Source organism: Myotis nattereri (genome assembly GCF_964212035.1).
Source record: "Myotis nattereri genome assembly, chromosome: 3".
Taxonomy (NCBI): domain Eukaryota; kingdom Metazoa; phylum Chordata; class Mammalia; order Chiroptera; family Vespertilionidae; genus Myotis; species Myotis nattereri.
Genome location: NC_138077.1, coordinates 184,766,452 through 184,791,574, shown reverse-complemented (window position 1 = coordinate 184,791,574; position 25,123 = coordinate 184,766,452). Strand labels below are relative to the sequence as shown.

The 25,123-nt window shown below is 48.5% G+C and overlaps 2 protein-coding genes across 3 annotated transcripts in view; one reads left to right on the top strand and one right to left on the bottom strand.

The window, feature by feature from the left end:
* Nucleotides 1-524: 524 nt before the first annotated feature.
* Nucleotides 525-19,777, top strand: CYP4B1 (cytochrome P450 family 4 subfamily B member 1; the record flags this gene model as incomplete). Of its 2 annotated transcripts, none has more annotated exons than XM_081085773.1 (12): nt 525-721; nt 9,800-9,941; nt 10,116-10,160; nt 10,696-10,823; nt 11,596-11,720; nt 11,975-12,126; nt 12,276-12,382; nt 13,150-13,340; nt 14,998-15,131; nt 15,751-15,815; nt 15,916-15,998; nt 16,385-19,777. In XM_081085773.1, 12 exons carry the CDS (start codon nt 542-544, stop codon nt 16,566-16,568), a joined length of 1,536 nt encoding a protein of 511 aa, XP_080941899.1. In that variant the 3' UTR covers nt 16,569-19,777. The 2 variants fall into 2 exon arrangements, with proteins under 2 accessions (XP_080941899.1, XP_080941900.1); XM_081085774.1 differs by having other exon boundaries at nt 542-721; nt 15,074-15,131.
* LOC308515212 (cytochrome P450 4A11-like) overlaps nt 18,369-25,123 on the bottom strand; it is a gene marked incomplete at both ends in the record, with an annotated part of 22,999 nt that continues 16,244 nt past the window's right edge. Inside the window, 6 exons of the mRNA XM_081085776.1 lie at nt 18,369-18,537; nt 22,511-22,587; nt 22,728-22,792; nt 24,080-24,213; nt 24,317-24,507; nt 24,592-24,698. Of these exons, the coding sequence (XP_080941902.1) occupies nt 18,369-18,537; nt 22,511-22,587; nt 22,728-22,792; nt 24,080-24,213; nt 24,317-24,507; nt 24,592-24,698 (743 nt within the window). The remainder of the gene's footprint in view (nt 18,538-22,510; nt 22,588-22,727; nt 22,793-24,079; nt 24,214-24,316; nt 24,508-24,591; nt 24,699-25,123) is intronic.

The window sequence follows — 25,123 nt, the reverse complement described above, 5'->3', positions numbered from 1 at the left end:
CCTGAAGTGCCTCATAAAAAAGGGACTCAAAGCATCATGAGCCTGGCATAAATGCAAGCCCTCCCAGTGGCCCATATGGAAAGGGACAGTAGAAAGCACAGGCAAGCTGAGCCTCAGGTTCATTATCTGGAAAATGGGTATAAAGAGTCGTACCTGTGTCCTCCTTGTTTGGGTTAAATGAGATCGTGTGTAGAAAGCACCTGAAACAACAAGGTGCTTATAGGCAGTCGTTATGCCAATGATTATAGAAAGTATTGCCTTCTGTTTGCTCCTCCAAGGAACCAAGGCAGGATAACCATTGTCTGATCTCTTTGGAACCCACCATCTGTTTTCTCTCTAGCCCTTTGGAACTAGTCAGCCAGGCAGACTGTCTCTGCTGTTGTCTGTAACTTTTGGGGCTGCTGTCTCTGCCTTATGAAGCTCTGCCCATTCTGGGCTGCTATTGGCAGGGCTGTGGGAGGAACTCTGGCAAAATGCCTGGGTCTAGAGTATAAAGGAACCCGAGGGCAGTGGGAGTAGACTGGTGGCTGCAACTCCAGCCATGGTGCCTGCCTTGCTCTCCCTGAGCCTTTCCCGCCTGGGCCTGTGGGCTTTGGGACTGATCTTGGTCTTAGGTTTCCTCAAGTTCATTCGTCTGTTGGTGCGGCGACAGTTCTTGGCCAAGGCGATGGACAACTTCCCAGGGCCCCCCACCCACTGGCTCTTTGGGCATGCCCTCGAGGTACGTGGGGGATATGAGGAGGGAGGAGTAGAGAAAGAAAATGGCCTCTTTTCCTTTAGAGAATCCAGTCCAATCTCCTGGGGGCTATGGAGGGAGACCTAGTTGGGCAGGGAAATGATATCCTGGGAGCAAGCCATGGTTCCCATTCAGCTTTCCCACCTCAATTTCCCATTCAGGATCTCCACCTCAATCCTGCCTTCTGAGCTGGCCTGGGCGGGGGCACTTTTTAAAAAATATGTATTTTTATTGATTTCAGAGAGGGAGAGGAAGAGCGAGAGAAAGATAGAAACATCAATGATGAGAGAGAATCATTGATCAGCTGCCTCCTGCATGCCCCCCTCTGGAGATTGACCTGGCAACCTGGGCATGTGCCCTGACCCGGAATTGAACAGTGACCTCCTGATTCATAGGCCGATGCTCAACTGCTGAGTCACTGCAGTGGGGCCACTTTAAAGTTGAGGACCGGGCAGGCCACAGACTCCTTTCCATCATTCTGAGGCCCAAGGTTCAGACAGAGCTCTCTGATAAGGGCTTGTTTATGGTATCAGTGCAAAAACCCTGGATAGTCATAAAATTAGGCAATCTCATTTAAAGCTTAGCGAGTGTCCTTTTTGTTCTGTGCAATGTAAATATTTCAACTTTTAAGGCAGAAAATTAAAGTGAAGGCAAAGATGAGTGCTATTACCTGAGAGACCTCCCAGGGCATCTAGCCATTGGTGCCCACAAAGGTGGGGTTCTCCTGGCCACGTCTAGAGGCTGGTTCAAGAGCTGTGGCATCTTCCTGGGTTCAGATCATGACTTGTCCTCCCCAGTTACCTAAGGGTGGGGAGACCACCTTAACACTCATTGTCAGGAACACCCCTTTGCTCCCTACCTAGATGGGGAAGTAGACCAGAGGTTTTTTGAACACAGGGCAAGGAACACCTGCATTGGAATCAACTGGGAGAAGTAGATTCCTTGGTTCCCAGTCCCTGGAGATCCTAATTAGCATATTGCAAGTACCAGCCTCAATTTAAAAACCTTCATGAGTGTTTTGCTCTGCAGCTGGGTTTGGAGCCCAGGTATAGATGCCAGAGTTTAAGACTCAGAGAGAGGCGTAATTACTTCTTCTACTTCCTGAGTACCTTCCCCCATTCTCAGTCTGGGGAATTGCCTCTCCTCTATGGTTGATGCTGGGAATGAACTTGACTTTTAAGTGAGGATTGCCCAGGCTTATTTTTTTGTCCCTACAAATAACTCCTCTCTCAGGATGGCCTAGTAATCTAAATGCACCTTGGAGACACCCAGAAAGGAAAGGATGCATCAGGGAGATGAATCAGACCCAGGCCCTGCTCTCAAGAAGCTTACTGTCTATAGAGGGGAAAATTGACACTAGAGCGTCCCCTGCCCCAGGCTGGGTAGGGTGCCTAACCAGGAGTTTACATCAGCCCATGCTCTGTATCTCAGCACTTGTCTCATTGGGTTGTCATCTTCTGTTTATTTGTTCATCGTCCCCACTAGACTGTGACCCCTAGAGGATGGAGATCTGGTCAGATTAATCCCTGTACCCTCTGGGTCTAGCTCAGAGTAGGCATCACTGAATGAACAGTGAATGTTGGAGAGTAGGGAGGGGTATCTATAGAGGAGAAAGAGTGATGGAGAAGACAAGTGGAGGAACCAGGAGGGGTTTGGAAGAGGCTTTGCTAAGTACAGAAGGAGGTAATGGAAAGATTGTGGTCTAACCCTAATGATCTGAGAGGCATTTGAGAGACCTTCAATCCCTTTTCTCTCATATCCCCTCTACTTCCTCTTGCTCTATCAAGCTGGGTTTTCTAGAAGAGGGACCTTGCTCTCCTACCCCCATATCAGACCTGGCTGTCTTTTCTCCCCAAATCCCCCCATGAACCAACTTGAGAGTGCGTGGAAGGCCTGGAACATGGCTTAGTTCTGGCTTCTTGACCCTAACACAAATATGTGAAAGGTCCTGGCACCAGGAAGGGCAGAGAGGGGTGGTTGTTCTCTAGCCCTATTAAGGTTTCCTGGGGAACCATGGCACACCTAACTCCTCTGCATTCTCCTGGGACTTGGCACCTCTGGTCTGGTTGGATCCACACTGGATCTTAAGAAATGGGAGGGGAGGGATAATTTTTCATAATGTAAAAAGTAGAAAATTGAACTTCATAAAGGGCAAGGAATTTACCTATGTCCATCTAGTAGTTCAGAAATTGAGTCAAGGCTGCACCCTAGATTCCTGCCTTTTCATTCAGCACATAATCAGGTCATAAAAATCAGGTCTAGGTTTGATTCCTAGACCTAGTGATGGTGGGAGTAGGAAGGGAAGAGGAGGACTAGTGATGAAAGGAAGGGCCTGGGGCAGGGAAGAGCTATCTGTTAGAACTAACTTCTACCTTCTGTTCTTCAGTTACAGTCTGGAGGTCTGGAAGCATCTACCTGTCATCCTTCTCAATTCTCAGAATGTGTCCCCTTGAGGTGGGGTTATGTCCTGTTCTTCTAAGATCCTGTTCATTCCACCCTGGGGCTCAGGGAGGGCTTTGTACATAACAGATGCTCAGCCATATTATTGGCCTAAAGTTAGGGATCTTGGGAGGGACCCACAAATCTGACCTGCATGTTGGGGTTGGGAAAAGGAATTCCAGCTCTCAACCCAGGAAAGGCACTCTCCTGAGACTGCATGGAGATGTTGGTCCTCTCCTTACCTGGGCCCAGCAGAGAAGGGTATGAAGGCGAAAGGGTGGCATTCAGTCACATTCTCAGAGAAATGTGCAGGGGATCAAAGACCTGAACGGTCAGGCCTTACTTAAAAACTTGCCAGGTCCAGGGGGTGGGTGACTCCCACATCCTTCTACCACAATTCACCTCTGGGCCCAGGAATAAGGTACCGCAGTGTTGGGTCACACTGTGCTGTACCTATGGAGGGCATAGATGTGCAGAGAGACCAGGCTGCCTATGGACAGAACAGAGGGCAGGTGACCAGTTGTGTAACTTAGAGAAGCTGGCTAGGTGTGCCCTGTCTCATCCCACCCTCTGAGAAAGGACACCCTAGACCCTAGGCCTTTTGATGGGGATGCAGCTCCAGTAGCGGGGTCAAGAGCTGTCCTCAGCCCTACCAGATTTCTGAGGCAATCGGGAGTACATAGGAGAAAGCTGGGCATGGGGAGCCAGAGGGCTGGTTCAAGCTGTGGACATGGTCAACATGAGGTCACGGTCTCCTGACCCTGGTGGAGATGCTACAGAGGGGCACACCCATGGCTGATGTGGGAAGGAGTGGAACTCAGATGAACCAGATCAACCTAGGGCTCCTTCCACTCCTGAGATCCTGTGAGTCTGGCTTCTTTGTGACTTAAGCCTCTCCCTGCCCCTGTCCACTTGGGCTCTCTGAACCTGGGAGGGATGAAGAGAAGGGGAGCAGTCAGGGTGATCAGAAAGTAAATTGGTAAGGAAAATTGAGGAGGTCAGATGGAAAAATAAGAGAGACACAGGAGGAAGGAGGCAGAAAAGGGGTTGGGAACACCAGAGTTCCCTCTTACTGGTAGATGGAGATGATGTAGTGATAAACTTTTTGACATTGTGTACACAAGGGCACTGAAAACTCTTACACCCCCACCCGCCCCAGTTAAACTCATGATGGTAAATTCAGAAGCAATGAGTGAGGAGATCTATGGGGAGATTACATTGGACTCTGCAGCTGGCTTGAAAGGAGAAGAGCCCCAGAGAAGGCAAAAGATGGGTAGCTGGAGACCAAAGTAGCCAGGCCCAGTCCCCAGAGTTCTTTGGGAAAGTGGCTTGGGTCAGGCAGGATCCCTGGGGATACATTGTCAGATGCTCAGTCTCTTTCTTCAAGGCTGTTTCCTGGAAGATACATGGGTTAGTTGGGTGGGTGAGGACCATGAAAGGGAACTTTGCATGAAGGAAAAATAGGGCCAGCACTTGCACATGACTAGCACACCCTAGGACTATGAGGTGCACAGCTTATGCCACCGAACACCACAGCTCTGACAGACTTCAATGTGCAGAAGACAATGTAGAGCAAGCATGTCAAACTCAAAGGCTAACACGGGATAAATAAACAAGGATTAAGTTTATGTGGGCCGCAAAAAAACAAAAGCTTTAATTTTCATAGAGACGTAGGTTTATTTTGATAAAGACATGTTGAATACAAAGGGCTGAAATAATAGAACATTTTAATAAAAATTAATATTTTTTCTTGAACGTTAACTTACCAGACACTAAGTAACTGCACAAATTAACAAGCATAACACAAATAAACCTGTTTTTCTTGGTCTCTGAAAGTGAAATATTTCCTGTTGCGCACACCAAACAAGTCAGTACAAGACTAATGATGTGGCAATCGGTGGCTGAAATATTCGCTGCTAGTATTAGTGGGGAGAAATAGTGCACTTGCGTGTAAGGCACTAAGGGAAATAAATGCAACACGATTATAGTAATCAGTCATTAGCGAATGATGTACTTCATTATTAATAATCCTATATAATAAAGAAGTAATATGCAAATTGACCATCATAACCTCGCACAAGATGGCTGCCCCCTGTGTGGGCACAAGATGGCCGGCAGAAGAGGGCAGTTGTGGGTGATCAGGTCAGCAGTGGAGGGCAGTTAGGGGTGACCAGGCCGGCAGGGGAGGGCAGTTGGGGGTGACCGGGCCAGCAGGGGAGGATAGTTGGGGGCGACCAGGACTTCAGGGGAGGGCAGTTGGGGGCGATTGGGCTGGTAGGGCAGCAGTTAGGCTTCGATCAGGCTGGCAGGGGAGTGGTTAGGGGGTCATCAGGCTGGCAGGCAGAAGCAGTTAGGGGCAATCAGGCAGACAGGCCGATGAGCGGTTGGAAGCTAGCAGTCCCGGATTATGAGAGGGATGTCCGACTGCTGATGTAGGCCCAATCCCTAAACGGCAGTTGGACATCCCCTGAGGGGTCCTAGATTGGAGAGGGTGCAGGCTGGGCTGAGGGACACCCTCCCCCCCCAGTGCATGAATTTCATGCACCGGGCCTGTAGTTATGTATAACAGGCATTGTAAAAATTAAGTTATGAAATTTTTATTAAAGCATTTCTTATATACCATTATATTGGCTGGGCCGCAAAAATATTCATTGTGGGCCACATGTAGCCTGTGGGCCGTGAGTTTGAAATGCTTGATGTAGGGGCTCTCATCTGAGTTAGAGCAGCTCTAACCTACAAGAAATGGACAAGTCAGTTCACATCTCTGCACCTTAGTTTTCTCATCTGTAAAATGGGAGTAATTACCTATTCTGCACGAGACAAGCTATGAATTCACTCACATAATACTTGACATAGGAGACACTTAATTCATTTCTGTTCCCTTTCATTTCCTATGTTAAGAGATAGAATGCAGAAATGAGCAGCAAATCTGGACATTAGCCAGAGCAGGCAGCTTAGGGCTGGCTGGGAAAAACAAATAAAAATCTGCAGCTGTTTGCCAAACTGCCTGTCCTCATTGAGCAAGACTTTGGGCTGGTACCTCAGGAGTGTAACTGACTTTGGCCAGTGTTTACATTAGTCAGATGCTTGGTGTGCTCGCTCCCCTCCTTTCCTGCCTTACTTTTTCTTCGTTTCCTTTATTTACTCAATTCACTCAACATGCACTTTATCAAGTATGTACTATTTCCAAGGCCCTGGGGTGAGGCCCTTGGTGACCTGGAGATGTCACCTGGAGATGTATCTCTGCACGTGGGAAACTCACAGCCAGAGTAGAATCAGGGGTCTTGGTTGTGAATCCTAGTTCCATTGCTACCTTGCCATGTGACCAAGCTTTTTTTCCTCATCTATAAAGTGGGAATTATGACAGTGTCTATCTTGTAGAGTTTTCTGAGGATTAAATGAAAAAATTTGTAGAGCAGGATTAGTGCAATATGCAACCACATTAAATGCTCAGTGATGACCAATTATAATATTACTAGTGGCCAGTGTATGAATTCATGCACATTGAAAGGAATTTAATTAGAAGAAATATTTTAATATCTCTATTCACCCTTTCTCTATAATAGAAGTGTCAACCAAATTCACGATCGACAATGACAGATTGAAACACATGTGTGCAATTGGCGCCAGTGAGAGTTTTAAATGTATTGCGCATGCACGAGTCAACTTAGCCTTTTATATATATAGATTAAACTTGCTTAATTAGACCTGCTTTCTGATGTAGCTAAACTTTTTCCAGCCCAGTGAAGCACTCCAACTTCTCTTTCAGGTAATTGTCAACAACACAGCAGTAAATATCAACATGAAGCAGATTATTATTGTAGATCACGCAGGGAGAACAAAGGGTAAAATATTTAACTGCAGCAGTGTTTAACTATATTCTGTGCAGTGAGAAGACCAGAAGTAATTTTCAAGGTCCACCATTTCTTACTTCTTTTCAGTTGGGTCAAGTTTCTAACTTTCTAAATCTCCATTTTCTAGCTAATGAAAAGAAAATAGGATTCTACCGAATCTTCTCTCTACCTACTCCAGGACTTCTGTGAGGATCAAATGAGATGAGGCACGGGAAAACGCTTCACAGACATTTGGTTAAAGTGTGAAATGTTTGCACCTGGCTATAAAGCAAGTCGGTTTCCTGGGCCTCTAGTCTAGTATAAAAGGCTAATATGCTAAGTGTCCTTCTCACCTTCTGACTGGTTTCTATGACATGCACTGACCACCAGGAGGCAGGTGCTCAATGCTGGAGCTGCCATGCCACTCACAGACAAACAGAACCATGGACCTGGTCCCCACAAAGCAACACTAGGCTTCCCCCAAGTGGGACATAGGCCCTGTCACCACCCCAAAGCAACAGCCCACCAAATCACAACTGATGCTGCTGAGAATCCATGGCTCAAATTGTGGCCCACAGGTACCAAGTGTCCAGGGGGACAGAGTTGCAGAATGTAAGCCAACGTCAGTTTTCTGTTTGACAGGGGATAAGGTTTGGTTAGGCCTTTATCCAAAGGTGGAAATATCTTAGGGCATGTTCAGAGCACATTCTCCAGTGTAGTTGTGGGTATTTGGGAGTAGGATGTGTCAGGAGATGCAGGGAGGAGGCTTGGGGAAAGTAGGCATGAAGAGGAGGGAACTACTTGTCAAGGGCTCACCTTGTGCAGGATCCAGCTCTAGGTCCTTGAATGTCACATGACCTCATCCAATAACACATGCACCTGCATGATTTCACTAATGTCAAAGCAGTCCTATAAGCTAAGTATTGTCATCCCCGTTTTACAGATGAGGAGAGCAAGATTCAGAGAGCGTAAAAAACTTGCCCAAATTCACATACATTAAAAAGTAGGGGAGCCCTAACCGGTTTGGCTCAGTAGATAGAGCATCGGCCTGCGGACTCAAGGGTCTCAGGTTCGATTCCGGTCAAGGGCATGTACCTTGGTTGCAGGCACATACCCAGTGGGGAGTGTGCAGGAGGCAGCTGATCAGTGTTTCTATCTCATCGATGTTTCTAACTCTCTATCCCTCTCCCTTCCTCTCTGTAAAAAAATCAATAAAATATATTAAAAAAAAAAAAAGTAGGGGAAATCCATATTCAAACTCAGGTCTGTCAAGCTCAGAAGTTTGCTGGCCAGGGAGTCAACGTTCCTGATTCAAATCCCCGCTCCCTTACAAGCTGTGTGATCCTTGGCAAGCAACCTCAGATCTCTATACCTTAGGCTCCTCTTCCCTAAAATGGGGCTTCATAGACTTTTTTTTTTTTAAATATTTTTATTGATTTCAGAGAGAGATAGAAACATCAATGATGAGAGAGAATCATTGATTGGCTGCCTCCTGCATGCCCCCTACCTGGGATCAAGCCTGCAACACAGGCATGTGCTCTTGACCAGAATCGAACCTGGGACCCTTCAGTCCACATGCAGGCCGATGCTCTTTCCACTGAGCAGAACCAACTAGGGCGACTTGTAAGCATTGGATGAGGTCAAGATGCAAGATGTGTGGAAGAAGGCCTGGCACACAGCAAGTGCTTAATAAAGATTAGCTATGCCTCCTCACAAATAATGAAGCTCACACTTTATTCTGAGACCCTTGGCCAGGCTTCTGAAGGGTCTGAAAGACCCTCTCAAAATAGAAAAAATGGGTAAATACATAATGATACATTCTTATAGTGGAATACTATGTAATTATGAAAAATATTGAGGGACAGTAAATTGCACTAGTTTGAAAAGAAGGACAAGATACATTAAATGAAAAAACCGGCAGGTTTGGAAAAGTGTTTACTGGATACTCCATTTTTACATAAACACCTCTGTGTGAGTAGGTGTGGTTAGAGAAACTCCCAGAGAGCACACACCACGCTCTGAATGGTCTCTCCAACCTCATCTTAAGTCACTGTCCCACCTGAGGCAGCTGTTGGAAGACACCATACTTTTTCCCACCCCAGAGCCTCTGTACTTGTTCCCTCAGCCTGGAATGCTCTTCCCTTACTCTTCACATGGCCAACTCCTTATCATCCTTTGAGTTTCACTTTAAATGTCATCTCCAAAGAGAGGCCATCTGGATCACTCTTATCCAGGCAGACCTCCCTATTAGTCTCTTGTGTAGCACAGTGTTTACTTCCTTCTTAGCACTTACTATTGTCTGAATCATTCCGCTTAACTGTTTACTTGTTTCTTATCAGTCTTCCCCATAGGATGAAAGGGCAGGACCATGTCTGCCTCATTCCCTTGAGATGTCTAAGCAATGCCCTGCACATACTTGGTCCTCAATAAAAATGTGTCAAGTGATTTAACAGGGCTGGAATTAAGGTGGTTTCCTTCTTGCACAGCAAGCTGGTATTATCTTTCTAATGAAAAGCTTCAATGCTGAAAAAAAATCCCTTTTTGGCTGCAGTTTAGATAGAGGGGTGGTGGCACCAGGTGGAGGCAGGTTGACCAATTTAGGGCTGTTGAGCTAAACCAGGTGCAAGTAGGTGGCTTGGACTTAAAGCAGTGGCTCTGGGTCTGGAGAGGCACCTGGGCCCAGAGATCGATAGGCCTGAGTGACAGGCTAGGAGAGGGCAGGCTCAGGGACTTGGGGCATGGCTAGTAATGTCAGGTGTCTGAATGGCCTGGCCTTCTGTCATCATTACAGATACAGCAGACAGGGAGCCTGGACAAGGTGGTATCCTGGGCTCATCAGTTCCCCTACGCCCACCCACTCTGGTTTGGACAGTTTCTTGGCTTCCTGAACATCTATGAGCCTGACTACGCCAAAGCTGTGTACAGCCGAGGGGGTGAGCATTCTTGGAAGAAGGGGGTACTTCCTGAGACCAAAGACACCATATGGGGAGGAGTCCTGGGTCTGCGCCCTAAATCTGCGCAGATGAAGCTCACATCCTGCTTACCAATAAGCCTCTTTTAGGAATCTCCCAGTTTTGGCTTTACCTAATCTTCTCTGTCTCCTACAGACCCGAAGGCCCCAGATGTGTATAACTATTTCCTCCAGTGGATTGGTAAGTGGTTACCTTCCCTGCCCTTGGTGCTGGGTGACCAGGATCCTTCCCTGCCCGGTTCCCACTCAGTCAGTTATTCATCCACTGGACCACCTGGTCCCATGTGCAGTTCCTAACCTCATCTGCTCAGTGAGGGGAAGACAGGGAGGAGGCAGGAGAGTTCCTGGGTAGTCAGGGAAGTAGGGCCCAGGTACCTTCTCCTTCTGGGTGTCTTCTCCCCTGGAAAGGCAGGGCAAGGGATCTGGAAAATCTGAGTGTAAGGAACAGCACTCAGGAGAGGGTGGCACAGGAGTTGATCCTAGGAGATATTACAGATGGCGCTGGCCAGGGTAAGGGCTTGAAAAAAGGTATGGTGGTGGGTCCATGGCTGGTGTTACTAGAGGCTGCGTGGCTGGAAGGCAGAGCTGGGTCAGGAGATGAGGCTGGGTGGGGAGGACTTGGGTGGGTGAGGTGGGGTCAGCTTGGCCCCAGGCTGCCAGAGATGGGGCCGGATGGTGTGCACTGACAAGCCCTTCCTCTCCCATCCCTTCCCCAGGGAAAGGCCTGCTGGTCCTGGATGGGCCCACGTGGTTCCAGCACCGCAAGCTGCTCACACCTGGCTTCCATTATGATGTGCTGAAGCCCTATGTGAAGGTGTTTGCCGACTCCACACACACCATGCTGGTGAGCTCCACATGCCAAGCTCTAGGAGGCTGTGCTGTTGGCCAGCCCCTCCCCACCCCAATTTCCCCTGGAGGAGAGCAGCGAGGAGAATTGTGAGGCACTGAGGTCCTTCCTGCCGGAGCAGTGCCAAACCTTGTTATGCAGACTCCTTTTCTCTGCTGGCTGCTCACTAGGTGTGGAGCTCCATGTGGCCAGGCATCGCTGGCCCCTGTCTCCACCAGGAGACCCAGCCATTTCTCCCACACCAAAGGGCCTCTGTGGGACCTGACAAGGCTCCTACTGTAGCAGGAGGGGGTGCCTATATTTGGGAATATGAGGACATCCATTTATATCTAAAAAGTGTCTCCTCGTTCTCTTTCTACCACAACTGCCTAAAGCAACACCATTGACAAATCATTTCTAAAAGCATGCCAGGGTTCCGGGTCAGGCTCAGCATCTCAGGGCTGGATAATCCCTAGAGGTTATTCAGGGTAGTCTTTCCCCTTTAGAAAACTCCTCCCCCAGCATCACGGCTGGCCTGATTTACACACTCACTGTGCGGGGCAGCTCACCACCTCTTTCTTGGCTCTTCAATTTCCTTATATGATGGCTGCTCTGACAGGGAGAAAAGTGTCTATGTGTCTGTGTGCTGTTCAAGGCCTGCCTCCTAGTCCTGCCCTGTGAGCCTGAAGCCCTACCTGCCCCACCCCCACATTCCAGCAGGGTCCTGGAGGGCAGGGATGGGACATGAAGCCTGCTGGCCCCCACATTACTTCCCTTCTCTGGGTTCCAGGACAAGTGGGAGGAAAAGGCTCGTAAGGACAAGAGCTTTGACATCTTCAGTGATGTGGGCCACATGGCGCTGGACTCACTCATGAAGTGCACCTTTGGCAAAGGAAACAGCGGCCTGGGCCACAGGTCAGAGGGCACTTGGAGCTGTCCATAGTCTCAACTCAGGCCAGCTCAGAGGGGAGAGTTGGCAGGACTCCTGGGTCCTGGTCTGAGAGGAGACAAGGTCTTGCCTCAGGGAAGACACATTCAATGGGGAGGCTTAATGGCAGGGAGGGTAAGGGAGAAAGCACTGTACCTGGGGCTAGATGCCTGGAATGGGGCAGCCGGGACTCTACTGTGGGTCAGTATCTAAGTGCTCCCCCCCTTCTTCTGCTGTGCAGGGACCATAACTACTACCTGGCAGTCAGCGATCTCACTCTGCTGATGCAGCAGCGCATAGCGTCCTTACAGTACCATAACGACTTCATCTACTGGCTTACTCCGCATGGCCGCCGTTTCCTGAGGGCCTGCCAGGTGGCCCATGACCACACAGGTGGGCCTTTCCCATACAGTCTGCCCACAGGAAGTCAAGGTCTAAGCTAGCTCCTCTGGGCCCCTCTGAGATGTTTTTCATGCAGACTTCTGTTCCCCTGGGGGCAGAGGATGAACCCCAAGCAGTGACACCCTGTACTTCTGACCCAGATCAAGTCATCAGGGAACGAAAGGCAGCCCTACAAGACGAGAAAGAACAGAAGAAGATCCAGAACCAGAGGCACCTGGATTTCCTGGACATTCTCCTGGGGGCTCGGGTGATTGCACAATTGCCCAGCTCCTTCTGAGAACTGGTCCCAGAGGGGTCTTCAGACCATCCTCCTGGGACAAGGATCACTGGACAGCTGCAGGGGGTGTTAAGCATTTTCCTCTTCTTTCCCCAGAAAGTATGATCTGTTCCTAGTCTCATGACACACATCAGCAAAGGCTCAGAGGTGGGGAGGTGCAGGATGTGTCCGGCTGTGGCAATGGGGAGAGATATAGTGGCAGGGACCTTGGGTAACATGTCAGAAGGCCCAAAGACCCATTCTAAACTTCTAAGACTCTGAAGAATCTCAGAATCTTAGAATTTTAGAATCTTAGACTTCATTCATTCACTCATTTATTCACTTCATAAATTCACTGAGCCCTGCAATGGGTTAGTTACTGTGCCAGGGATGCAGAAGATGAGGAAGACCTGGCACTACCCTCCAGATGCTTACAGTCTAGTGAGGAAGGATGTTGATAAAGATCTCTTCCTCTGTCTGGTGGCATTCTGTGTTTCAAATGAGCAGAACCAACAGTACAGGCTGGTTAAGGTTGCAGGTCACTAGCCAGAGGGGTCAGGAAAGGCTTCCTGGAATAGGATGCATCCAAATGATTTTGGGAGATCAGATAGAAATCTGGGGGAGGGTTCTAACTTTCAGTCTGAAACACAGCTTTCACAACCTCCCTCAGACCTTCATTTGACAGCTGCTGTTATGAGTACTTCTTGGTCCCTACCCCACATGCCTTGGTTTGCTCCATTATGCCTACCTTAACATAGGATGAAAATGGGATCAAGCTGTCAGACGCAGACCTCCGGGCGGAGGTGGACACATTCATGTTCGAAGGTCATGACACCACCACCAGTGGCATCTCTTGGTTTCTCTACTGCATGGCCCTAAACCCAGAACACCAGCATCGCTGTCGGGAGGAAGTCCGTGAGATCCTCGGAGACAGGGACTCCTTCCAGTGGTGAGTGAGTCTGCGGGGAAGCGCAGTCTGTCCCGCTCAGCTGCAGGCTGTGTCCGTGCTGTCTGATGTCATCGCAGATGACACAGAGCCATCCCTGGAAACCAGGTGAAGGCAGCAGCAGCTGTCCTGTTACCTGCAAGGCGTGGATGCTCCCCAGAGCCCCTTCTCCAACGGCAGGGTCTTTTCCAATGTGAGTAATGTAGAGAAGGTGGTCAACAGGAGACCAATTTCTTGTGTGTTGATTCTGATGGTAGAACCTGACTACCTTTCTGGGTTCCCGGAGAGAAAGAGGTGCAAATTGAGGATGAACAGAGTTGGGAAAACCAAAGGAGCTGACCCATTCTCACCTGCCTTTGGATGGTCATGTGCAGCCTCCAGACTCCTATAGTGAAGGAGAAAATACTGTTTTCTAAACTCCATCAATAAGAAACTGAATTACTCTGTCTCCTGGTTCAAGTTGAACTCATTAACTCAATACTATTGATGCTGACCTTTCTTTGTTGTAGGCTCTCTGGGAACCTCTCACACCTCTGCCTCCACATCCCTCTCTCCCTGCCTTCTCCCCTCTTGTCATTACCTGGACTACATATTGGGCAGGGGTTCAGAAAGTGCTCAGCGGATGGGAGAAAGTTTAGATTTATTTGAGGGAGACACACAATTCCAGGGTCTAAGATTTAGAGGATGAAGTCTCCATTACTTATTTTTATTGGTTGGCTGTTGGAAATCTTCCAGGGTGTCCAGCCACATGTCAGGTGCTGTTGAGGTTGTGGGTTAGAAGAGGAGGAAGAGGGTCCAATTTGCTGTCCTTGGACATTTTAGAGAAACTAACTCACATAAGTAAAAAGCTAGAGAAAACCAAAGAATGAGTGACCCCATGTTACAGGCAAAGAAATCAGAAGGGGTGGGGCTTAAGTTGACTTTCTAAGGAGAGGTGAAACTCCTGCAAAGGGAGAGAGCTGGGCATTCTAGGTTGGGAAACAAGGTGAACACAGGCTGGAGGCATGGCATTGAAATATTTATTTTATTTTCCTTTATTCCATCTAGAACTTGAAGCAACTCAAAGGATACTTATTCAATAAAATAGTAAAACACAAATAAAAAATGAGGACTGGAGGCAAAACCTAGGGGTTATGTAATGATGTATTGCATAGCAGTTATATTTGGACATCACAGTTGGGTCTGAGCTTCTTACTGGCAAAAGGGAAAAGAAATATATATTTATCTGAGCTTGTCGTTATTAATGCATTTATTACTTCATTCAACCAATGGATATTAGCTTCTGTTCCTTTCCATTCCAGCTCCAGAAGGGAATCTAAGCAGAACCCAAACAACTGTCTTTTGTGTGGCTTCTGTGGGGCTCTGAGAGACACAGGAGTGACCTTGTCTTTGATGGCTGGGTGCACACACTTCTCTAGGGTCCTGGGCTTTCCCCTCCCAGCAGTGAAGATGGGCGAGGGATAGAGAAACGTAGAGTCAGAACCCTGGGTCTGAGTGGCCACCCCATGTCCAGTGTGGCCCGACCACTTGGTGCACTTGTGTTCCTCTGAGTCCTGGGGTTGTGATGGTTGTGGAGGGGGGCAGTTGGGGCTGGAGCCTGCCTTCCCAGAGAGCCCTGTGGCTCCCCATCTCCAGAAAAGACTGGTTGTGTTGCCGGCAGGGATGATCTGGGCAAGATGACCTACTTGACCATGTGCATTAAGGAGAGCCTCCGTCTCTACCCGCCCGTGCCCCAGGTGTACCGCCAGCTCAGCAAACCTGTCAGCTTTGTGGATGGTCGTTCTCTACCTGCAGGTGAGATGGTGTGGATTTGGGGCTGGACTGGAGTTCTTGAGGATGCTTCTCTGACACTTGCTGTGCCTTTGGCTCACTATTTGCAACAATGGCGGAGAACTCATGCTTTGTGTTTGGCCTGGGTCCAATCCTGGCTCTTTATAATGAGCAAATTTCTCCACCTCTAAGCCTCTTTTTCCTTCTCTGTGAAATGGCTGTGAGGAGAGCACCTTCCTTACAGGGTTAATTTCAGGGTTGTTATGTACCACCACGCGGGTAGTGCCTTCTTCAACAACTTCAGGAGGCGGAAAGTTTAGATTTATTTGAGGGAGACACACATAGCAGAAAGTGTGTAAGAGTCTTTGCCTGTCCTTTTTGTGTTGGGTTAGTCCTTTTTGTTCCATTCCACGAAAGTCTGTGTTGGGTGCTGTGCTCAGTGCTGGTGCTACAGGAAATAGGTATGATGATGATCATAAGCATGGCGATGTGCTGAGGGTTGTCATAAACCTTCCGTCATTAGCAGAGCTGAGGCAGGGGCTGGCGCCTAGTTAGGCAGATATGAGAGGATTTGGGTCCTGTGAGGAGGTGGGCCTGGGTGTCCCAGGACCACCTGGTCACCTGCCCTCTACTCTGCCCACAGGCAGCCTGGTTTCTCTGCACATATATGCCCTCCATAGGAACAGCGCAGTGTGGCCCGATCCTGAGGTACCTCATTTCTGGGCCCAGAGGTCAAATGGGGTGGGAGGCTTGGGGGTCACCCAGCCCCTGAACCTGGCAGCTATTTAAGCAAGGCCTGTCCCCTCAGGTCTTCGACCCCCTGCGCTTTTCCCCTGAGAATGTGACTGGACGCCACCCCTTTGCCTTCATGCCTTTCTCTGCTGGGCCCAGGTAAGGAGATGCCAGAATTCCAGGTCCTCAGGACTAGGGAAGAGAGGATGGACGATGTTGTGGGCAAGGCATCACTTTGGGGAACTCTGTGATGAGGGGAACCATGCTGGGTGATCCTAATGCTGGCTATGTTCCAGGAACCTTCTTCCTACCATCAATATATTCATGTCCCTCGCAGGTGGTGGGGTGGGTGAGTTATTCCAAGAGAGACCCCCCAATGTGGATCTCCTTAGTCTTGGACCTATTATGCTCCCAAGCTCTGTTTCTTGAGTCCAGCCAATGATTCACACAAACATTGTTACTGATTTTTGTTGGCCCCTGAGAACACTGGATTTCATCACTCCAGACACTCCATGGCCCAATGCCTCTTTATGTGCTCACTGCAGGAACTGCATTGGGCAGCAGTTTGCCATGAACGAGATGAAGGTGGTCGCGGCCCTCTGCTTGCTCCGCTTTGAGTTCGCCGTGGACCCCTTGCAGCCACCCATCAAATTGCTGCAGCTGGTCCTGCGCTCCAAGAATGGCATCTACCTTCACCTGAAGCCACTGGGCTCAGGCACTGAGAAGTAGTTCTGCCAAGAGTAGGGCCTAAGATAGCTCAAGTTGTGGTCTCTCGCTGAACATTGCTCCCTCCAGGCTGGACTGTGGAGCAGCTGTGGCTTCCTGTCTTTGGGAGGCTTGTATTATAGACGGTGAGTAGGTACCCACATACAGAGTCACTGTCAGGGCAGAGTCATGGAAACATGTGTGTCTATAAATGCTTATCATACATGTAGTCTAGAGCTGACTCATTCATTCAACAAATGTGGTGAGCATCTATTTGTTTCTAGGATCTTGCTTTTTCTCCCATAATTTGCAATCTTTCTAAAATGCAGCAGAAACTTACATTCCAGCCTGGGTGATACAGCAAATGCAATGCAAGGTGTTCCGTGGGATTCATGGTTATGACCAGGCATTCACTCACTGCACATAATAGAAGAATGCCTTTTGAGGCTTACCCCTTAACTGAGATGGCTGTCTTTGTTTAACTATATGTATGTGTTTTTGGAAAATAGCATATGGAGAATTTGCCAAAAGCAAAAAAATATATAGAGCAATACATTTCTAAAGCAAGCACCCAGGAAACCACTGCCAAGGTCAAGGAATATGGAGTATGATTTCATAGGTATGTTTTATGACCTCTTGAAATGGGTATCTGTGACACTCATGCCATTGTAAATGTCTGTGTCACCCCATGCTCTGGGTGTATGGGCTTTGGCTGGGGGAGGTGGTAGGATGACAGACGGAAGCTTTCTGAAAAGTTGGTGCCTGAATTAGGCCTTGAGCCAGGTATGAGATGCAGAGAAGGAATTTGGGGTAGAACCTCAGGCTGGGGCCACATGAGGAATCAGAGATCCTTCCCCAGTATAGGGAGGCAGATGAATGCATCCCATCACAACAGGAGGTGTGACTATGGCATTCAGGACCCTGACCTAGGAATGACATAGGATGGGACAGAAAGGGGACCTATGTTCAGAATCGGCAAGAGAACAGGCCTGGGTTGAGAGAGGCTGGTGGAGTAGAAAGGGAACAGAGCCCAGGGTCAGGGGGACCATCGGGCACATAGTCACCAAATGTGGCAGGAAAGGGAAGACAAAGGAGATAAAGAAAAGACGGACACATCACATGACGTTGTAAACTTTATTCCAAGGAGGAAGGAAAAAGGAGAGGGTGTGGAGATGACAAATGGGCAGGAAACACACAGAAGGCCACCAGAACGCAGACTGATGGTAGTCACATGAGGACCAATTCGGCTGAAGAATGGCTCCCAAGATGTCCACGTCCTATTCCCTGCCAGGTGTGACTATGTCCTGTTTTATCTGTGTGGCCCATATAATCATAGATGTCCTCATAAAAGAGAAGGCAATGTGAAGATAGAAGCAGAAAGATATTTGAAAATGCTGCTGGATTTGAATATGCAGCATGGCTCCAGGAGCCAAAGATATAAAAATGTAGTTCTAGATGCTGGAAAGACAAAGACAGGGCATCTCTCCTAGAGCCCTGGAGGTTGGGTGGCCTTGCCCACACCTGGGTTGTGGTCCAGTGAAACCCATGTCAGACTTCTGACTCCAGAACCCTAAGAGAAGAAATTGGTGGTGTTCTAAGTCACTGAGGCTGTGGTAAATTATTATAGCAGCTAAAGGAGACTAATACAGAGAAGCACAAGCAGTCAGAAAGTGAAAAGTACAGAGAAAGGGCCAGACAGGCAGAGGACGGAAAGGAGGACATCAGGTGGAAGGGCAGGTGGGCAGGTGGAAAGCAGGAATTGGGGAGATAGACAGGGAAGGGCAGGAAGGATTTCCTCAGAGCTTGCCCTTGTCCCAACAAGGACTAGAGGAGCTTTCTGAGCTTCAGGTGGATCCCATTCTTGGAATCCAAGACGATCTTTGGGACGGGGATGGGAGCTTGGAGAGGATCTGCCGCCAGCTCAAAGCGAAGCAGGGTCAAAGCCACAGCCACCTTCAGCTCCTTCATGGCGAAATGCTTCCCAATGCAGTTCCTGGGCCAAGATGACAATATGAGGAAAACAACATGAGAAATGGCATCAAATCCTGTTTTCAGCTGGGCAGGCATCTGTCACTGAGCCCATGCCTGGAACAGGGCATTCTGATGTGAGTCAATCCAGTCCCCTTCCTTTTAGGTCACGCACTTCTACCCACAAGCCTTGCTTCACATTCTGCCCCACAAAGCCTATCTCTCTTCCAGATGTAGCTCCTAACTCCTACTTCTGTTCTCAGCAGCCATGAAATCCTGTTAGAGAAATTCAATGCCCTAAGTCCTTGAATCAAGTCAAGGAAATCACTACAAAGCTAATTACTGGTTTGTTTACTCCTTCCACAAGTAACTTCTGGTTTCACAATGTGGTGGCCAGGTCAGGGCATGACATGGAGTGGGGTAGGCAATGCACTCAGGTCCTCACCATTTAGGAGGATGCCTGGGACTTTGATGCTCAAAGAGAAGGGGAGATGGGATTGCTGGTGGAAATCAGAAATGCAACAAGGGAGTTTTCTGGGACAATCAATGGCTCCACCTGCCTCCCAATGAATGTTCTGGGCTCCTGCTTCTCTCTCATCCCCTCAGTCAACCAGCTTCTGTAGCCTTCCTATTCTACTTCAGAAATGTCCCTCCTTGACATCCATTAGTCTCCTCACCTGGACTTTTCTGTCTCCCTGCCTCCCCTAACACTTCACTGAAGCTACACCCAGCTCAGCCCCTTCTAGGCCCCCAATCACAGGTAGGACATGTCCAATGCCTCAGCTGGCATCAAAGCCCTCCATGGGTTGTTGCCTCACTCACCTCTTACCTGTCCAGCTCCACTTCCTAACTCAGCTCATGCTGTTGAGATCACAGAGAATGCCCGCCCTGCACCTCTGCCTGCCACATGTTCAAGTCTGATCCCAATGACATGCCATTCTCACCCCCCCCACTAGCGGTACCCCTTCCTCCCAGGACCCCCAAAGCAGAATTAGTGTTTTATTTAAGAATACATCACCATCTCGTGCCCTGGACAGTGCAAGGAACATGGAACATTCAACAGTGTGCTCAGTGAGTGAATGAGCAAGTGAAAGGATTGATGAGTATTGTGTCATGAGTACAGGTATTTGTTTCTTGACTGTGAACTCCTGGAGGCTGGGACAGTATCTTTCCCATCTCCTAGCACAGGACTTGGCACACAGCCACAGGCTTAAGAAATATGTTTATATGGGAGTAGAGTCAATTGAATTGAAAAAGTAAAATAACATTGGAAGAAGAAGAAAAAATAAACCTGAGTTCTGAGCTAGGGATTGAGCTGCCTAGTTCTCTCCTGCCCTCTAGTGGCAGGCACACGACTTCAAGCCAAGGTCTATGAGGCAGGACTCAATCCTGGGAGAAACCAAATGGTACAACCAATCAATCTCTGGAAGAACAGTTTTGGAAAAGTGTGTTCTGTGAAAGTTGATTCGCCATTTGAAGAATTCACAGACACATGGATTCAGAAAAATCTTGTTTCTTTCTTTTTTATTTTTTGTTACTCCTTACCCGTGTTGGGTTTTTTTTCTGTCCATTGAATTTCAGAGAGAGTGGAAGGGACAGGGAGAGACACACAGAGAGAAACATCGATGTGAGAGAGACACATTGATTGGTTGCTTCCCTCAAGCACCCCAACTGGGGCCATGGATCAACCCTGCAATCATGGTACGTTCCCTTGGCTGGCCGGAATCAAACCCACAACCCTTCAGTTTCTTGGCTGACGCTCTGACCCCTGAGCCAAAGCAGCTAGGGCAGAAAAAGCTTGTTTCTAGTAACCAAGTACAAAGTTTATGGAAGTTACTATTTCACAAGAGGAATTCTGTAGTCTTTGCAGATTTTCAAACAGCAGGCCATCTGGAGTGTACTTTTCCAGCTCCACGGCTGTTTCAACTATGTTTTATATTTTACACACCAGGGACCTTTCTAATGCTATGTGTCATGTGCAAAGTAGTGGGTTTTCTCTCAAAGCAATAATTGTCCTTATTTTTATACTTCTTGCCAATGTTGGACAGTGTTGACTTTGGAACTTTGCTACATAAAACCAATTTTATATAAAGAACTAGAGGCCCGGTGCACAAAATTTATGCATGGGCGGGGGGTGGGGGGGTGTCCCTCAGTCCGACCTGCACTCTCTATAATCCGGGACTCCTCGGGAGATGTCCAACTGCCAGTTCAGGCTCGAGCCCTGCTGGATGGGGCCTAAACTGGCAGTCAGACATCCCTCTTGCAATCTGGGACTGCTGGCTCCTAACCGCTCACCTGCCTGCCTGTCTGATTTCTCCTAACCACTCGCCTGCCTGCCTGATCTCCCCTAACTGCCTCTGCTTGCCAGCCTGATAGCCCCCAAACTGGTCCTCTGCTGGCCTGGTCACCTCCTAAGTGCTTCCCTGCAGGACTGCATGATCTCCCCTAACCACTCTACCTGCTTGCCTGATCACCCCTAACTGCCTCTTCTTGCCAGCTTGATTGCCCCCTAACTGGACTCTGCTGGCCTCATTGCCCCCTAACTGACCCCCTGCCGACCTGGTTTCCCCCTAACTCCCCCTGCCCCCACCAGCCTGGTCACACCTAAACTGTCCAGAAGGAAGTCAGACGTCCAGAAGATGTTCAGTTGACCTGGTCTAATTAGCATATTACCCCTTTTTAGTATAGATTAGTGGCCCAGTGCATGAAATTCCTGCATGGGGGGGGGGTGTCCCTCAGACTGGCCTGCACCCTCTCCAATCAGGAACCCACAGGGATCGGGCCTAAACTGGCAGTGGACATCCCTCTCATAATCCGGAACTAATGGCTCCTAATTGCTCACCTGCCTGCCTGCCTGATCGCCCCTAACCACTCTGCCTGCAGGCCTGATCACCCTCAACTGTCCCCCACTTCCAGCCTGATCACCCCTAACTGCCTCCCCCTGCCGGCCTGATAGCCCCCAACTGCCCTTCCAGACAGCCTGCTACCCCACATTTCCCCCCCCTCCCCCCCGCTGGCCTGCTCGGCCCCAACTGCCCCTCCGCCCCCCCTGGCCTGATCACCCCTAACCGCCTCTGCCTTAGCCCCGCCACCATGGCTTTCTCTGGAAGGACATCCGGAAGGACTCCCAGTCCAACTAGCATATTACCCTTTTTTTAGTATAGATTTTACCTCCTGGAAAGGTAGTCATGCTTATTTGAATATCAACATAGAGTCAAGCTTTTGTAGGATTGTCTACAAAATTAAAGAGGCAGACATTGGAGTGAAACTCTCTTCAAAGGGCTAGTGCACCATTCCTGATTAAGGCTTGAACAGTTAGGACAAGGAAGGTGCTAGAAACCCAAAAACACACAAATGTCACAGATACAGTGAGTGGCTGATCAGTGAAGTAGAAAAGACAGTGGTTTGACTGCCCTGTGGGAAGAGAAAAACCCATTTTTTAATAGTACTGATAACTGAGAAAAGTAATCTGAAATTTAAATTTGTATGAAAAATTTTAACTTGGAGAATTCGTATTTGTGAAATGAGAAAATTGCTGGACTCACTGAACTTTAGAACAATAATTGACAATGAATTGTGCAAGCCCATTGGGAAAGTAGTCATTTGAAGAGTTTTGGAGCAATATGTGCCTCTCTATTTTTGCAGTCTCCCAACAAAAGTTGGACTTCACATTAACATTCACATAACCATGACATTGAGAGTAGGCAAAATTCTGTATATGAGGTGGGATTTATATACCATAATTCCACTGTATACACAGTCCAACGTTGGCAAAAAACAAAAAAAATGACAATCAATTGCTTTACAGAGAAAATTAGTGAATCAAGTGTTTGTGCCCTGCCCTGAAATGCCACCTTTCTTTTGTACATATAGAAAAACACCTCCTTCTCAACACAACAATATACAAGGGCATAACAGCAGACACCATATAAGTGTAGGTCACAGTCATCAAGGTATGCCCCCAGTGATGCCCACCACCCAAGTACAGGATGCCTCACCTTGATCCTCCTGAGAAGGGCAAGAAAGCATGGCTGTGTGAATCAGAACCCGGTGCAAAACGGGAAGGGTCAAACACCTGCAGAGAGAGCAGTAGGGCCAGGACAGGTAGGGTCAGCCCCTCCTTCCAATCCATGAGGGCACAGGAGGAGGTGTTGTCTAGAGAGATCAGCTTATCCTCCCTCCCACAGCCCATCCTCCCTCCCACAGCCACCATACCTCTGGGTTAGGCCACACCTTTGGATTATGGTGAAGTGCATAAAAGTTAAGTGAGACATGGATTCCTGTTGGACAGGTAGAGGAGAGAAGACTGATTATACACATGCCAGCAGGGGGCAGGTACATGCACAAAAAGCTTGGGAGCCACAATGAGAGTCACTCTGAGTGGATTGATCCTATTTCAATAGAGGTGGGGTGAAAATGGCAAAGCACATGTGCACACATTAGGAGTCTATAACCATGACCAAGGAGTGAGGAGGAAGAAAGAAGTGAAGACCTGCTTTAGGAGCAATTCAAAGTAAAACTCACATTTATGAAGTGCCATCCACGAGTCCCTTGGGGATTATGCTTTAACTCATCTATCCTCACCACAACCCTCCAAGGAGGGTGCTAATACTCTCATTGTTCAGATGAGACACCTGAGCTTCAGAGAGGCCGAGCAACCTGCCCATGATCACACAGCTAGGACGTAGCAGGGTTGGCATACAGACCACCAAAGGTGAGGTAAAGAGTGGCCTCCAACCATGGCAGTGTTCTCAGATCTGGTCATCAGCTGCTCTCTGACATCAACTTGAGGGCTCCTTAAAGACTGGCCCATCAGTCCTATGACCTTGGATTTCCGGATTTCCCTCATTTGCCTAGAGCCAAGATCACATAAGAAAGAAACCACAGCTACACCTACCTCTGACTGATTGTCTCTGCCACCCTCACATCTCAGGGAATTAGACAGAGTAAAAAACAAAAAGCTACATCAAGTATCCAACATCTTGTGAAGAACATTCCATGGACTGAGTCAGAATTATATTAACTGCCATTTATACAGTTCTTTGCATTTTTCAAAAAGGACTTATGCATACATTACCTCAGATATGGAAGGGAGTCAAATAAATGTGACCATGCAAACAAAATTGCCCCTAGAGTCTTGTAATCTGGAGTTGGGATTGGAACATGGAGTGTTAGAATCATAGAGCATCAGTGCCATAGAGTGGAATTACTGTAGCAGGATAAAACCATGCATTCTATGTGTGATGGAAGGCTAGTCCTGGAGAATGATATTTCTTAGGATTCTCTTCATGTGAGGTGTCACATAGGCATGGAACCTATTTAGGTGAATGTACTGAAATGACTTATTCTCTCTGAGTTGGAAGGGGAACTAATATTTATTGAACTTTTGCTGTGGTCCAACTCAGTGCCAGGCATTTTATATTTTTCATCTAAATTATATAGTAAGCATCCAATTAATAATGAAGAAACTAGACCAGAGAGGTTCAAAACTGCTCTAGGACATGTGGATCTGATCTGCCACGGGATCTTGCAGAATTCCTAGGTTAGTAGTATGGTAAGGTTCAGACCTCTGGGTAAGGAGCGTCCATCAGGGAAGGTGATGGGCTTGCTGAGTTCTCTGCCGACATTTGGTATAGGTGGATAGAGTCGCAGTGACTCCTTGATGCACATGGTGGTGTAGGGCATCTGATCCAGGTGATCCCTGAAATGAATGAAGCCCAATTTGAGGGCAGGCAGGGCCCAGGCAGACCAGGGCTTCTTGTCTTGCTGAGTGGGCAGGGCTCACCCATCTCCTGAGCACTCACCAGGTGATGGAGGCGCCATCCTCCAGGAGGCTCTGGATCTCCTTGCGGCACCTCTGCTGATGTTCAGGGTGGGTAGCCAGAGCATAGAGGGTCCAGGAGATGCCACTGGCTGTGGTATCATGGCCCCTGAACATGAATGTATCTACTTCAGCACGCATGTCCTTGTCAGTCAAGCTACTTTCATTCTTCATCTGGAAAAGGAAGGTAAGAGTGCACTGCTTGCCCCTTCCTCTTGTCTTCTAGGCAAAGCCTCAGGATCCCCCTAATGCACTCACTCTGGCAAAGAGGAGGATGTCCAGGAAATCCAACTTCCTCTTTCTCCTGACCTCCTCAAGATCTTCCTCACCCTGCAGATGTGCCTTTCTCAGTTTGATCACTTGGTCTGCAGCAGAACAGTGGTTCCCAGGCAGAGTGGAAGGCTCTGGGTGCCCCAAAAGAGCAACCCACAGTGGCCCCATCAGCCCCTCAGCCTGCTCCAATATGGGTGCCAGTGAATCAGGATGGATATGGGAGAGGTGTCCACATGAGGGATGAGAGGTCTAGCACCATCTGATTGCAAGTTAAGCCTCCCCTCTATAGTACACGCATGGAGTAGGCTCCGCTTGAATGCTGCTTGGTGAGGGTGACATCACTATGTGGTGACACATGTGAACACCAGCACAGTCCATTGCACCCTGACATTTTGGTTCCCAAGCCCTGCACCTGCTACGTATCCAGTGGGGAATGTCCTAGCTCCCAAAAGACAGTAGAGGTCAGGGCCAGTCTCTCTGAGATGTGCATGATGAAGGAGGGGAGCAGTCCAGGAGG